The 16,852-nt window shown below is 39.4% G+C and overlaps 1 protein-coding gene across 9 annotated transcripts in view; it reads right to left on the bottom strand.

Annotated features, from left to right (window-relative positions):
- Positions 1 to 16,852, bottom strand: part of TENM1 (teneurin transmembrane protein 1) — an 845,211-nt gene that overhangs the window by 106,284 nt on the left and 722,075 nt on the right. For all 9 annotated transcript variants that reach the window (XM_062607456.1, XM_062607455.1, XM_062607460.1 and 6 more), the window contains 2 exons: positions 15,857 to 16,051; positions 12,367 to 12,567 (listed from right to left, as the gene is read on the bottom strand). In XM_062607456.1, the coding sequence (XP_062463440.1) occupies positions 12,367 to 12,567; positions 15,857 to 16,051 (396 nt within the window). The remainder of the gene's footprint in view (positions 1 to 12,366; positions 12,568 to 15,856; positions 16,052 to 16,852) is intronic.

Below are 16,852 nucleotides of genomic sequence, written 5' to 3'. Positions count from 1 at the left end.
CAGAGCAGAGGCAGGGGAAACGAGAGAGTAATTTTTTCCTTTCCTTAGATTTTTTATCACACTTTTTTTTTTCAGCTTTATTTTTGTTCTGATGAAGAATATTTTCTTCCTGATCCAAATCCAATTTGTATATATAAAAACTCTCACCCTTTATCGATTTCGCTCTGGTTCAAAATGGTCTTTTTACAGTGCAAAAATCTAATCAATACAGCCTGCAGAATCGGGACTGGTAATGGTAAACATAGTAACAGAGATTTCATTTCAGGCACCTGAAGCTCTGAAAATGGACACCACTGAAAGGGATTACTCATTTGCCATTGGGTATATCTCTGTTTACCCAGCCCTGCTACTGGTGCAAAGCAGAATACAATGACACTGTGCTTGCCACACAGGGGACTTCAGCTACAGAACCCATCTCTTTCTCAGAGGTGATAACAGGTTGGCAGGTCGGACGAAGCCTTTGTGGGAAACATTTAAAATAAATGAGCAGAAGTAATAATGGCAAAGAAGATTAGACTGACACAAAGGTGAGGAGAACCTTCGGTAATCTGACCAACACATTTTTAAATACTGTTTCCCAAGCAAACGTGGAGTTTCCTTGTCAAATTTGGTCCTGTTTTATAATTTGTCTCCACTGTTTGATTTCAAGTTGCATGTGTTGTAAAGCACTGAGATTACAGTTGTCACTGGAGATTCATACTCTGACTAACAAGCTCTTAAATCCTTCACACTACACTCAGAACCACAAAAGGAAATGCCATGCAACGTCTACCTTGTTGGATATTTTATTTGATCAGGAGACTAGTAAGAAAACAGTCCAGAACAATCTATCATGAGCAGTAATGAGTGAGATGAAAGCTATGAAAGCTATTACAGCTATGCCCTTGTATTCACTCACAGAGGGGAAAATGCAGTCCACACTTCCTTGGGCTGAAAAATGGGAAACTTGTTGAGTAAGTGGCAGACCATAAGATTCAGAAAAAGCATGAGGCCTACGAAAACTATGAGAAACATGGAGAGCAAGCAAATGGCTTTGCAGAGAAAAAGGAAACGGGCAAAGAGATGACTCAGTGGTACATTTATAAGCTGTCTCACAGGTTCAGCCTGAAATAATAAAGCATCCAAAGAAAATAACATTTTGAGACACTTCTTTTCAGCGAAGTTTCACCAGATTGCCTGAGTGGATCAGGATACATCTTTACATAAGCACTAAACCCTTCATGATACACAGAAGTACTATTACGAACACTGACTAGGGCTCTGCTTGGAGCATAACAATTTCCACAATTATTTCATTAATAGATTTGATTAGTAATATTCAGGAAAGAAGTAATGATTTATTTAAGCACCATTTGCAAAGAGAAGACACCATCTTTAATTCTCTGGCTTACAGGATGACCTTTGAATATGGGTCCACTCAAAAATTGCTCACCCAGTCCCGTGCATTGTACGTTAGATGTGCCTGCTGACTTCAGTATTGAAGATGTATTTTACTTACCGTATCTCCTAAGGGCTCAAAATGCTGAAAAGGTGGGCACTGGTACTGCTTCTCAATATATCACAGGAATACCTATTCAGATTCACCTGTGTAAAAGTAGTGGTAGCCCAAAAGTGGCACAGGTGCCACCACTGCCCGAATCGGACACCGAGCTGGCACTCAGAAAGAAAGGGGACAGTGACCTGCAGAATTGACATCAACACACCTGGGACTGGATGCTTTTCAAAGGACATACTCCAGTTTTTATATTCTTTTCTTTCAGTGAAGAACCAAACTACACGGACAGACAGAAACAGCGGATCATCTAAACACAAGTTTTAGGAACTCATGTTTTGGATGGTCGGATGCCCAACCATCAATTTGTATCGCAGTAAAGACTAATATGAGTTCTAAGTAACACCTCAGGTTCACAATCAAACCAAAAATCCATTGAAGAAGCTGGCTTTGCTTCCTCTGTTTTTAGCATAATTAAACAGTTTCTTGGACAACCTCAAGAGCCAGGCATAACATGCTCTTGCAGAAAAGCAAGGAGAGCAGCCTCAATTAGCAAAAGTCACATAGTGCACAGTGATTGACTATGAACACTGCTTACATGGACAAGGAGCAAACAGTTGTGTGTTCATTGCTGTGTTTGTGAAGATAAGTACAGAGAGAGACGAAGCAGCTCCCAGTAAATAAACCATAACTTCCTCTGTGTCAGCAGCACAAACAGGAATAGCAACATGCATTTGGCAACTGCTACTGAAGCAAAGATGCAGCTCATGACTTGCAGTTTTCCTGCACCAGGGGGAAGCAGCACTTTGGGCACACAACCCTGGGCATTAAGTGAGCACTGCTATCACCTCCTCAGTGTCCCTGATCAAAAGCTTTGCAGACTTTAAGAAGTGAATGAGTGTGCTTTATTATTTTGCTCATTCCCTTCCGTGCTGCTGACATTTTTTTACTAACTCATCACTTCTCCCTGGTCCCTCTTGCCCATGCAAACTCTGCTTTGCTGAGGCAGTTGTGTTATTCCCAGGACACGCTGCCTCATTACACAGTGCTCAAAGATACAGCCACAGCTGGGCTGGCCCCCTTCTTGAAGGTGTTTTTGTAGCAAATGCATGGGTGACCAGAAGAGGAAAATACAGATGTGCCAAGTGAAGAGTCAGCTTTCTGCAGTCCATCAGAAAACGATTTTGGATCACAAGGTGATCAGTATGATTTTAACAATCTGTTTATAAAATAGCCAAGGCTTCCTAAACTGAAGAGTGACATGCAGAAAGATGCACTGCAGCTAAAATACACAAGGAGTTTTTGCTTTAACAGAATTGAAATATTCTTGTATAATTACTATAAATTTAGTTTTCTTTAAAAAATATTGCTTGAGACTAAATATTTAAGCAAAAGTCCTTAAGGAGACCAGGGACCAGGAATTCCTTAGATGCCTACATATATTACCCTTGCAACAATCTACACAATCAAAAAACTTAAAAATACAATATAGAGGACAAAAGAAAGTTCCCGATTTTGACTTTTCTCATAGCAAGTCCCTATTTTCAGAAGTTAAAATCCACAGACTCTGCTGCATAAGCATATTGAAATGATAGCTATTTTTGTAGAACGCTTACCATGACAATACCCCCCCCCCCCCCCAACTTTATAAATACCTGCTTTTCAGGGACTGATGCAACACATTTTGCACAATAGGTGTTCTGAAATTCATGAAGGACAAAGCCTCTAGTTCTTTTAGCGCTTTTTTGTACTTTTGCTCTACCAATTCCCATTTGTGCTTTTCCAGCTGTGTGGAAGGGAAGCTCACACCTAACACAAGAAGCGCTCTTTAAATGCTCGTGGCATGGATAACTTGTCAGAGTTTCATCACTGAACTTAGCTTGGCAATTAGAAGTTGAAGGCTTTGTATCTCACTACTGTTCTGTTGTCCACTTAGGCTGATTTTTCCCCTTCCTCACAAGATCTATTACACCAGCAGAACCTTCCCACCACTTCTCTACTTTAGAGACCTCTTTTATAAAGGGCTCTCCTGAAGTACGAGCCTTTCATATTCAGAATATCCATCTTAGTATTTTATTGGACACAGGATGTTCACAAAAGTCCTTTCCATACTATATCCTGTTAGGTGTTTTACTATTGTTCTTTAACACTGTCTAGATTGACTACTACGCAGGCAAGAAGGTTGAGATGCAAAAAAAGGAATACAGGCAATTCACTACAACTTTAAATGTCTAAATCCAAAATTTAGACCTTTAAAGTCTTTGTTCAGCTTAGCTAACACTGAGGTGCTTGAACCACTTTGGCACCTCAATTCCTCCTAAAATCCCACTTATTTGCCAGGGTTTGCTACCAGATAATCACCCAACTGAGGTTGTCACAGCTTTATGTTAAATTCTCTAGTTTCACAGTCTGCATGATTTTACACGGGTGTCACCTAAGGATCCTAATGAGCATAACTCTCAAAACAGATCTTCTGGGGCTGGCCTAGCAGAAAACACCTTGTGGTGGATGGTTCCTGGACACAACAGATTCCCCATAGAGACATGATTCCTTGCACACAGAGCGGGAACTCCTTGTTAGCTACCTAGAAGGTAATATGAACACGACCATGCTGCTGTCAGCAGCAATTTTGGTATCCTGTTCCTGGATAAGAGAAGAGCTGTTGGGATAGAAGCATCCAGAATTGGGTCTGTGGATTCCACCCAGTGGAATAAGTAATACTTTCTGACAAAGATTTACAAAAGCTGACTTTAGCAAATTAAGTTTACATTTGAATGAGGGATATTTCCAATAATTGCTGAACGAGGCGCAGACAGCAATAGATTAAGAAACTTAATTTTCAGGAAGAAAAAGGGAAGGAAAGAGCCATTATTTTTGGCATATCTGCAAAATAAGCAGCAATCAGTTGAAAAACTGAAGTTTCCTCATTGTATATCTCATACCCTTGACTTATCCTATTTCTTAAATCAATACATGACTACATCAGGTATTTCTGGTTCCCTCTGGACTGACTTCAACATGCAGGAGAATTAATTTTTATTGGAGTACTTCTTCACTGCCTTAAATTTCTCATGTTTTAAATTCTCCAGCAACACATATTAAGTATTTCAATCTCTGACTACCAAGTTTTTAATAGAAATCTTGCTCACCCTATATCTTTTTGCAAATTCTTGCAGCTCTACAGAAGATACAAATCAAACTAGTCACGCATTGGCTTTTTTTCCCCAATGAAATATAGAGTAGTAAGAACAGTCTTTCTACAATGTCAGCCAATGTACAGCAGGGGAAACCTCAATCATCCTTTTAATTAGCAGAGCAGTAATAGTCAAAGCTCCTCACAAATTAAAGGAAGAGGACAGTTAGATGAAATTAAGTCCATCAGTTCTTCAGAACAAAACAATAAAAGATGGTTATAGTGTAATTAAAAAGTTCTTGAGATTTGTCTACAACAGGGAGTAGAGTAGAAGTATCAACATGGAACAGAGCAGTCTATAGAAAACACATGACAGGTTACATCACACATTGAGGAAATTTCAAGGCTATTTTCACTCCTGTGAGCTGTCTGTAGTGAATATCCTTGTCCTTAGGAAATGAGAATGACTGACACCCATACATTGCAAATTGCTAAACCTGAAGAGTTTTCTGATTGTTATGAAATGGTTTTACCTAATTATTTTTCAAGTAGCAGTTTTTGATGTTTAGCTTTGAAACCAATTTGAGATGTCTTGAACTATATTAATATACTATATTATGCCTTCATTTCTTTCTAAAGCACTTTAAAAAAAATGCACATTTCTAATGATTTTTAAATTACTCTACTCTGCACATATCAATTTGCAACAATTACAACATTTTGCATTTTCCAAAGCACTTCAGTTTTAAAGAGGTTTTATGCTTTGCAAGATGCTATGCCGAAGGAAGAGGCTGCTGATCCATTTTTACCCTTCGTAAAATTACCACCCATCTTGCTAGAGAGAGCTTGACCAAAAATAGATATGCTAAATATATACCATCTCCATATAATCATTTTAGGATGAATGTTTTTGTGACTAAGAACTGCCAGTATTCTTTTCCCAATTATAATTAGGTTGCTTCAATGGTATAAATGGATTCAGTGGAATTATGACAAATGTCCTGAAGTAAGGAGGACAGAAATTGACCTACTTATGCTGAACAGAGTCTAGAGAAATGATTACAGGACAGGATGTCAGAGACATCAGCTCTGTCACGGATTCTATAACTTTTCAGTCTATAATATTTGAGGCATAGTGCTGCAATGAATTAGTGACTCAGGGCTGGATTCTCACCTGAAACACTGGGATTGCACTGGTGGCACCACTGCAGTTACACAAATTTATGCTAGCTGAGTCTCCACCCCACCAAACAACCCTGGCATCCATTTTCTCTTCGTAATTCACTCCCTTAATCTAAAGGCTCCATGTTAAAGGTGTCAATCTAAGAACAGAAGATGAGGTTTTTTTGTTCAGTTTGTTGATGCTGCACCTTCAATTAGCCAGAACTTCCTTTCCACCTGACAGTAGTAGTCAGTAGTCACAAGTTTGATTTTTGTCTTTCTGAAAAGCACTGCCTATGTGCCTCAGAGGGAGATGACTCATTAGCATCAAGGGATTTTGGATGACAGCCTATAAATAAAGAAACAAAGATCCGCAGACAGTAAGCAGAAAGTTGACTATACTGAAGCCCTGGTGGCATTAAAATAGTGTACCATCAGTCTTCCATCCTACTGTATTATTTTGTCATGTATGCAGTAAATCAACCCATACTGCACAGGTCAACTGAATCATATGTTGAGTATGTCTGAAGAATAGATTTTCACATACAATCATAACTGGATTCAGTATGCTGTAAAGGTGCCGAGACTGAAATATTCCAAGGATGACTTTTCCCAGCACAGGTGGGTTTCACAGAAAATATTTTATAATCAGTCTCACTTGGAACTAAGTATGAAATTCCTATTCTCTATTTACATCTTTTAGAGAAGGGGGACACTAAATGAGAAACGGAACCTAATCTCCTGTGCACATCCACTGTCAGATGGTTGAACTGATAACAGCCAACGATCTCTGGGCGTTTTTTGGGTGACTTGCCAGAGGATGACTGAAGTAGGAAAACACTAAAATTACATGAGCAAAGTGATAAACAAGACAGGAAGGAATTAATTCAAACAGAATATTCACATTTATTTTGGGAGCATTACAATGGGCTTTTGGTTTTTAGTGCTTTACATCAGAGAAGCATTTGTTTTTTCACAAACTAATGATTAGAAAAATTCACTTGTTCTTTTGAAAGCATGAGATAAAGCCTTTACAATGTTTGCAGTTGACCTCTTTGCTGTATGGTAGGTGTGACTGCTGAGGTCAATCTCTTGGACAATGTGGAATCTGAACTTTAACAGTGCTGTTAACTCTTTGGGAATCAAAATGGTGAAAAGAGACAGCTCTCCTTGGAGATGTCTGTGGACCTCTGCCTGAGATCAACTTAGTTTGGTCCTTAGCTAGGCCTCCCTTACTTTTAGGCAAAAGCATGCACAACTCTCCTTATTCCTTCTACAGTCCAAAGTGAAGACTGCAAAAGTGGGATGGATGACTTTTCCAGGAACAGCTGACTAAACCAAAGAAATAAAGTCACTGTAGAAGACACTGAATCTCTGCATATATTTCAACGCAGATCACAACACAGGTAAAGGCAGCAAGAAATGCCCACTCAGGCCAGCAGAAATGAATGATTTCATTACATTACTTGAATAATGACTGCAGCACTGATCCTTGCAACTGGAATTATAACAGCATTGTCCAAGGTAGAGCATTTGGAAGAATTCAGCTGGAATAACTCTGTGCTGCTTCTCTATAAATTTCTGACACCGATATATTTTTGAAGCAGTGAAAGCCATAGTTTGCTTTTGACCTTCAGGGTACAAGCCAGTTGGCAAATTGGCAAAACAGGCTAATCCATCTCCCTCATGGCAAATACACATCAGCGTATAATCATACAGAACAATTAAAGCGCTGTGATGTTGTCCATAAATAAACCAAATCTTAGCTACAGATAGAAGGTGATTTTTTTCCTCCTGATGTCACATATGGCTGTAGAAAGGACACCTGCCAATGATATTTTGATTGGTGTAGCTAAAGATCTGTCAATGTTTTCATAGTGAAGTTCAGCTGATGCTGCCTAAAGAAGGCAAAAAGAATCAGAAGTCTATTATCCTTCTGTTTAAATATTAGCTGATATGAAGAGCCTTTACAAATAGGTGCATAAGTAGCAAGGCAAAGCCTTAATGAAAACCATGTCATCTTTGGGACAGGTGAATTGAAACCTGAGTTTACAAAAGAAAATGGCTTTTCATGGAAGGTCAGTATTGTAGGGTAGAAAGAGGCCAAATACGTCTAACAAATATCCAGTTAAGAATATTGAAAAGATGGATCTTAACAGAGCTACATAAAAAGCCTACATGGGTTGCATCCTATAAGTAGTGTAGGATTAGAAGTACTAAATGTCAACAACTTTCAAGCTGTTGAGCTTCCCTTACTGAGGACCAATTCACCATGATGGAAATATATCCTGACAGCTGTTTTGGAGTTCTGTAACAGGATTTCCTGGACCTCAAGGGATGGCAACTGGCCATGAAGAATGTTGGATCTAGAAGGAGTATCTGGAGGTTGTGCAGCAAGATCGGTTTTTGCCAGTCCCCAGGTCAGAGCAGACACTATGCTGGATATCTGCGTTGATTAGCCAAAATTGGCTTGGAAAGTTTGTAACTGTAACAGTGCTGTGGCTCTGTTTCTTTCCATCTTGAAAATACTTTGGGAATCAAAGCAGTACAAAGAAAGACAGCAGGTCTATGCTACACCAGAGAAGCATCCTGGCCTCAGGCCTCTGGTGATAAGTTCTTGAAGCACTTCAGAACTACCACTCTTTTTGGCTAGAAGCTGGTGCAATGGCCACATCAGAAAGGGCTGTAATGACTTTGGCAGCGAGCACCTGCTCTCCTGGTATCACGGCTGTTAACAGTATGGTTTGTAGCCATGCTACAAAGGTGCCTGATGGCCAACTAATCCTCCTACAGAGTAGATGCTCAAGCTGATACATCATGCAGGACAGTTTAACTACAGCAGTAAGTCAGATGGACTCTGGACTGGGGATATGGTAGTTAATTCATTGCCACACAGACTCTCTCCAAAGCCATTGTGCAGAAAATACCTCTAACACTCGAGCTCTTCTTGGATAGAAAACTAATCCTAAACTGAACACATGCTAGGGCTGCCCTAGTTATACCAGCCTTTTGTGGTACAGATGTTTTCTGTTGAATTAGTCTGTTTTATTGAACAAATTAATTCCTTAGGAACATATATAAGGCCTAAAGAAAAGGAAGAGCTCTTCAGAAAAAAACACTGCAAAAGTTCAATGGACAATCTGAAATATTTAGCTGCTGACCCCAAAAAGGGGATAAAGCCAGAATTCCTATTCCTATATGGAAGCTTCCAAGAAGGACTCTGCAGTACTTAGGTGCATCACAGCTATGGCCTCCTCATTTTGACAGTCCCTTTAGAAACCATGCCCCATGGGAGGTTAAGACTAGAAATAAACATAATTCACTGTTACTCTGCGCTTTTGTGCATGCGCTTCCTCAAATATTTATACATCACATTTCACCTTTCTAAACTATCCGTTTCTCGGCAAGCAATTAATTCAATCATGTCACAGTTCAGTGTTTATTTTACCCAAACACTCTGTACAAGCAATTTCACTTTGAATCTGATCTGAATAGTTTGGTAGATTAGAAAAAGACATTGCCTTTAGTACAGTAACTATGCAGAAGAGCAAGTATATACAAGACCAAGTAACTGCTTGAATGATCAGGCCATACATCCTTAGCAAAATGGCATTTAAGTGTGAAAGGTGAAACTGGTTTCATGAGAAACACAGGAAAGATGAGTTACTTAATGTGAGGGTGCCTTCTTCTGCCTTTCTTTGACCTTTGACTACTTAAGCTTGGAATTTCAGTGTTCCCTTGATGCATTTTTTGTTTTTATGAAGCAACAGGAAAACTTTCAGTGGTCAGTCATACTTCCCTAAAGGTGAAAGCCAAACCTAAGAAATACATAGTTTTTTTCTGCCAATACTCTTTTTGTGGAGATGGCAATAGGGACAGAGAGAAGGAGGAAAAGGGGAATGCAGAGAGAGAGGTGTGTGTATGTAGCAATAGGAGAAACAAATGGATTTAATGTACTGGCTCCTTTCATGAATGTTAAGAACAAAAAGTATAAAGAATTTGACAGTCTTTTACCTCAAAGAAAGGAAGGCAGCTGTAAGACTGTGAGAAGAGCTGAGAAATTCTCAGTTTAGAAATGAGAATTTCTAGAACTAAACAGAAATTATGAGTGTCAAATACAAACTGAAGGATGATATTTTTATTTTTTTTTTAAATGTCCTAGAGAAAAATCAAACAGCACGAACACCATGGATTTTTTCAGCCTCAAAAAATCCATTAATGAGCCAGATCTTAGGCTGCAGCTCCAAACACTGGCAGTCCTTCAGGTACAAGTCAAACAGTCACCCATCATCTCTGCTCCTCCATTTTCACACTAATTTCTGCCTTTCCCCATAAATGGAATTTCTTACTGTTTAAAGAGCTAGATAGGCAGGCAGTGGAAGGTATCAGAGAGATGGCTTGTGCTTTTCCAGGTGGGCCACAGTGTATCCAGGCCAACGTACTCAGGAACATTCTGGAACCTCTGCTATTTCTCCTTTTTAAAGTACACCAAGTTATATTAATTTCTATTTAGAAAAAACGTAAAATAATTTATCCTTTTATTTTGAAAGTATTAGGAATTTGCTGGGGAATGCAGAAATCATGAGCACAGAGTCTATATTCTTCAAGCTGATGCAGAAAGGCGAATTTTCACATGAACTGACAATGATGCAGTACAGTGACAGCAGTGAAGTGCCGGGGTTTGAGGCAGGCTGAGAGACCGCTGGTCTATCAGTTGCAAAGCTTTCCTTGTCTGACTCCAGATGAGCAATCTGTGGTTTACCCTTACTATCCTCTTCATGGCACAGAACCTCAGGATTTTTTCCATCTGCATATGACAGCTTGTTTATTCTGACCTTGTTACTCATCTTATGTTTTCTTACTTATCTGATGTTTTTCTTCCTCAGTAAAATCAAGCTTTACTTCCAGCATGCATAGCTATCACTGATTCTAGGAAGAAAGTCTCAAGTGCAAATATACACCTATGCTTTAGCCTAAGACTCATTGCACTGCCAGAACAATCCTGAATCTAGATTAACACCCATGAAGAAAGATATATTGGAACTGAGAAATCTGAAGTATCTAGTTCTAGAGAGAAATGCCTGTTGGTGGCTGTAAAAGCATCCTTTAATAATTCAGAAGACAGTAGGGATGAAGAGAGGTGTTTTCCCAATTAGTTCACGGAGGTAAGGAGAAACCTTATCTTTCTTCTACAAATTAATCAAAACAGCTTAGAGGTGAGACAAACATAACTATGATCCTAGCACATCAGATACAAAAGCCTCTTCACTGCAGTTACTTATTCCCTTACTTAATGTCTAATTGCCCCATGCAGCTGACACAACAGACCTATCGGAGATCATCTCTTTTTGAGCTACAACAACGTGGTACTAAAACAGAGCTAGTCTGCATATTTTGTGAGTAAAAAATTAGTACATAGCTAGCACCTTTCCTAATTATTTTCTTCATTAATGGAAGCACTTCTAACCTTCAGGGAATATTTTTAACACATAATAAGATACATGGTAAAAATGCAAGCAACTGGGCTTCTGCTGAAAGCCAGAACTTGATTTTTCAAGTCTTTCAAAGCAGGTCTCATATCTGACAGTGTCAGACTGAAATTACATGCATTAATTTTGCAGTGCAGAATGAATGCAGGGTCTCTACAACAAACACTGAAAATTATTATTAGGGCAATATTTTGTTGTTTAACAAGTTATCATGGAGGGGCACATTTCATGAGTCCCAACTTAAGATCATAACCACACACTTTAAAGATCTGAATCTGAAATTTATACTGTGCCAAGTGTTCTTTTGAATGATGATTTCTAGGAAAAATTGGTGACTTGGACCACTGGTTGTATTCCACAGTATTCAGCAAATCTGTCACTTGCATCTGTTCTGTACTGGGATGTGCCACTTATCATCCAAGATTCTGGTTTTGTCAGCTTTATGGAGGGAAAAAAAGTAGTAGTACGTAGATTGGTAATGACATGCTCCATTACAGAGTAAAATGTCCAGAGTGCATTCATTTCAAGAAAACGAAACGTAAACGTAAAAAGCACATAGGAAATCCATTTCAACTCTTAATCAAATTCAGTGGGATCAAACCTTGATGGTCCTCTAAGAAAGAAAAGAGTTTTTATCTTGGCATGACAGAACAGATGTTCATTTTTGTTTAAAGATTTTTTGACAGAGCCTTCTTATCATCAGTCACTGCATTTAGACTTGGGCTTTTTTATATCCTTCCAGTCTCTCTTAGAGCTGTGGACTTCCTCCTTCCATGAACCTGATAAGTGCTCAGCATCTCAGGCAAGAGTCATGCTTAACTCCACTCTATGCCAGGAGGAACTTGCAGTCTTGCAAGTCTACTGTTCTCGCTGTCACGCCACCAGGCAGTCAACATTCTTGTCACAGACAGCCTGTCTATCCTTGTCAACAGAAAGCCAGCTCCTGACAAGCCCATTAAATGCCATGCCACAGCACCCTTGGTTCACCCCATCTTGTTCCAGAAATTCATACTAGCACAGGAATAGCAACTACTTTCACGTCTCAAACAGAAAGCACAGGCATTACTGAAAAGCTAACATCTCCAGCATACCTGTGGAACAGTCTGAACCTGTCCACTGCGGTTCACAGCTGCAGATTCCCGCATCCAGGAGGAATGTCCCATGCCCTGAGCATTGCTCCTGGCACACAGGAAGGGATGTCTCACAGTTCACACCGCCCCAGCCTGTGGAGCAGTGACATTCCCCTTGAACGCACACACCATGGCCGGAGCACATAGGATCCAAGCAGTCCTCTGGAAAGCAGGAAATACACATTTTAGAGCATAAAACTCACACCTTTACAGTGATTTCCTAGTGAAATGCAACATCAGGGATTCAGATTAATTTAGTGCCTTTCATGCAAACACCCAAACTGAAACGATGATAATAAACACAAGGAAAAAACAGTCTATGCTAACTGTGCAAAAGTGTAAGTCAAAACCAAGAAAAAAAAGCCAGCATGTATACTGTCAGAGATCTACATGATTCCCTTGTCAAGGATATTGTCTTATTTTTAAAACACAGATTCCCAAGACAGATCTATTGGTCCAAGTCAGTGAAGCCTGTGCTTTAGTAGCAAGGCTGGGAAAGAACTGAGACAATTAATAATTACTTCTACAATTGTGCATTGTGTTTCCATTTGAGTATTTGTGCTCTGTGTTTTATCTGTATCTGGGAAAAGAAGGATTTATTCTTTCATCTTCCTGTGGAAAGCTATCTCTACAGCTGAAAATTTGATACAAGAAAAGTGGCCATCTATTGACCCTGAGTAGTGAATCTCTGACTGAATGCTTGCTGTAAAAAAAACCCATCTTATACAGTCATAAAAAGCATGCACTGGGCAATTGCAGATAATGAACAGATTCATAAAAGTCATAAAGTACTGATGAACAGTTTGCAAACAAAGAGCTAAATTTGTTCTCAATTTGGATGAAACTATTTCTAGCAAAAAATTCAGAAGCTCTGTAGAAGAATCTAAATCAGCTGGTTAGTCCTTTATAATCAGCACATTCCTTCATAAAGCCCCATCACTTCTTTAACAAGACAGATTTTAAGCAGAACACAGCCTGCCTTCTCCAGGGGCTGCAGGAAGACTGCAGAGTTGAAAGGGATTTGTGGGGTCCGAGCGCAGGAAACAATTAGCCAAAAGCCTATTCATGTTAGAACAAGCTTCAGACTAACATTAATGAGGCCCTTGGAAAGTTTTGCATGTATTTCTCAAGTATCAGCACAAGTACTGTTTCAATAATTAAACTGTAAACTTAACAAACAGTATTCTGTGCTACAGGAAGGAAGAGATGTCTTCAGACATAGAGATTAACAGCCTCCAGTTTATAGGACCTTTTGACCCAAGGATAAATCTTTTTAAAAGATTTATCTTTTGAGCTGCTGTGCCACCAATTCAAGATCTTATTTCAAGATTTATGTTGTATCTTTTTCTGCCTTCCAGGCTTGTTGCACAGCACAATGTAGTTCTGAATAGAGGGGAATCATTGTTTCTGGACAACATGTACCTTGTGAAGCACTGGACAAGAATACTCAGCAATTTTCTCTCATCCCGAGACAGCTCTTTATTTTGCTGATCTAGAATTCATTGTGTGACTCCATAAAGGGTTTAAAAAGTATCATTCACTTTAGCAATGATAATCTAACCAGACAAATTCAAAGGACTCCCGTAGCCATGAACACATGCAGCTACTGGTGTTCCCTGGATAGTACATCTGCAGCTATGTCTGCTACGTTAATAGTACTGCCACAATACTGAACGCATATTTACTTACAATAATGTAATCTGAACTCCTGACAGAATCACTTCCACTACTGCACAAGTTACGTTGTACAGTAAACTGGACAGTCATGTCGTGCACACATGGTTACAATAAAACCCCACTGCACTTGGTTGCACAGGTTTGCTTCATCCACCCTATTTCTACATATTCTACCTTTAAACATGTCTCTTACTTTCAAGATGCAATGCTTTCACACTTAGCTTCAATAACTGAGTACACTTAGCTCAATTATTTTTTTCAACCATTCTGCAGGATCATGTTATGGCAAGAAACAAAGCAACTGAAAGCAGCAGTTAGCTTCTCACCAGCTACAGGCTTGTTTGGCATCACAGCCTCAGTGAATAACTCTATGTATTACTTTCTTCCCATTTGGGTTTTCTTGTTTTTTTCTGTTTCTGAAACCACCAACAACTGAGTATGTCAGCAGAATTCTCTTGATCCTCCCTTTAAAAACCTGTACCAGGTATGTCAAATCCATCAAATCCATCCTCTAGATTTTTTCTGACTAGAGAATTCAAGCCACATAAAGAACCTCCACTGCGTGACACTCAAAAGAATTACTTAAAATCTATACAGCAGGAAGCGCTGTCGCTAGCTTCAGGCTAAGAGGACCAGTGAAAAATCATCACATCAGGGCAAGCACGAAGAAGAGTTCTGCTTTCTGAGGCTATGCACAGGGAAAGAAAGTCAAAGCTGATGAGCTACCTCAGAAATGCTAAGAGGCAAATAACAACCGCTTCTTTTGATAGATGAGGGCAGAGGCACATAGGTTCTGCAAACAGCAAAAGTACAATTACTCGTTCTCATAATTTCCCTCTTATTAGCCAAGCCTTGGAAGATGCTGGTGTAGCATCCTGAACACAGGCTCACAGTAAAAATGGCATATGACAACAGAATTACACAATATGCTCTAGTAAACTGAAACTAACTGCTGCTCTTTTGGCTTTATATTGTCAGTCGTTCCATGCAAAAAAAAATCTAAGATGTAACAGAAGGAAGAAATGGAAAAGCCGATTGTGATCTTCTGATTGCTCTGGAGAACCACCAATCATGTTTTGTTTATATGATCTGACTGCCTTATCCTCAGCTTTTGGCCAAGTAAAAAAGTCTGCACCTGCTCTCTGACAGTGTGTGCTTAGGGACTGAGGTTACTGGCAGCAAGGAGAGCTGGGGACGCCAGCCACCCTTCCTGAAAAAGTATCTGGAGCCTGAGAAAAGTGGAGACAAACAAATCAAGATGGTCTCACAACTTTCACCAAAAAAAAGGAATCCTTGCTTGCTGGGATGTTTTTCACGATACTTTTGGAGGACTGAGAACATGCTGCTTGCTAAAAGGACAAAATTTCCACCCAGTTCTGTTCTTGCTACTGAGATTCAATGGAGGAATGGAACAGAAATCATCTGAGAACTTGCGTCCTTGCAGACCAAAACAGAAACTGAGTATTTCAGAGGACTGCCCATGCAACAATTATAAGGCAGTTTTATTAGATAATGTTAAATAATTTTAGTCCTTTAAAATAAAAATGTGAATCTTGGAAATTATGTGATCAGCTTCCACTGACTGTCACTGGGACCTGAATGCCTTTACCTTTGATAATTTTCTACCTTAACATTATTTTTTTTGACAAAGGTGCTTTTGAGCTTCACAGTAGGCTTCTCACATCCATGTGAGTTCTTACCTACCTTAAAACAGGTTTGGTGGTTAAAAACTAAAATCAACCCCGTGAAGTATAGAGAAGGAAATGACACAAACCTTCCTCACAAATCTCTCCTTTGTATCCAGGGACACAGATGCAAATGCCCATGATACAAGTACCATGGCCAAAGCAGGTTGGATCAAGGCACTGTTCTTCTGGAACATCACACTCGGGTCCTTTCCACCCATTTCGACACACACAGTGACCTTTCTCATATTCTCCATTTCCGCTGCACAGCACTGGACAGGAATCTGAAGAAGGCACATTGACCTTTTTAATGTATTTACATACTTATGTAGATTAACATTTACTGAATTTGTTGTTCTGTAATATTGCTTTTCTACTCCATCCCCCCCCACCCTCCATTTGATTCAAGGGCTGTGACAGGCTGAAATCTCTGAGCTTGGTAGTGCAGCAGTAATACAATATCCTCATCTCCTCAGTCTGCTTCACTAGTGTACCTTAATTTGGACCTGAAATGGGCTATCCTAGAAGAGAAAAAGAATTCCATCCTCTTGATTTGCCTCTGCAGGAAATTTGCAGTGATGCCTGCTTATGATTTCAGTAAGATTGCGTCCCTGTAAACTGAATCAAGACACTCCCTCTTTTTCTTTCTTCTAAGCAGACTTAACATCACTGAAGTTTTATCCATTACAGATCTGCACTTAAATCAGTGACGTGGAAGCTTAGTTTTACAATCCAGTATCAATTTTTGAGCAAAGTCATTCCTAAATTTGAGGGAATATTGGAAACCCACAAGAACTTCCAGACATCACATGGAGCTGATGATGGATAATACCGACAGAAACAAGCTCACTTAAAATTGTTTTAGCATGGGTTTTTTTTTTTCCCCAATGCTACGAAACAGTCTCTAAGCTGCTTCAGGTTTCTTTTCTACATCCTATACAAGTTAAGACCGTTGAAGCATTTGACTTCTGCAGTTTTCACCAAAGTGAAGCTGTTTGTCACTTTTAAATAACAGAAAACATTATGCCAAGCTAACACACTTATTAAAAAATGTATTTTATAATCACAGAGCAGATGGAAAGAGG

This window comes from Pezoporus occidentalis, unplaced genomic scaffold, assembly GCF_034315485.1.
Source record: "Pezoporus occidentalis ecotype Australia unplaced genomic scaffold, CSIRO_AGI_Poc_V1 ctg123, whole genome shotgun sequence".
Taxonomy (NCBI): Eukaryota; Metazoa; Chordata; class Aves; order Psittaciformes; family Psittacidae; genus Pezoporus; species Pezoporus occidentalis.
This window is presented reverse-complemented; position numbering and strand designations above follow the sequence as displayed.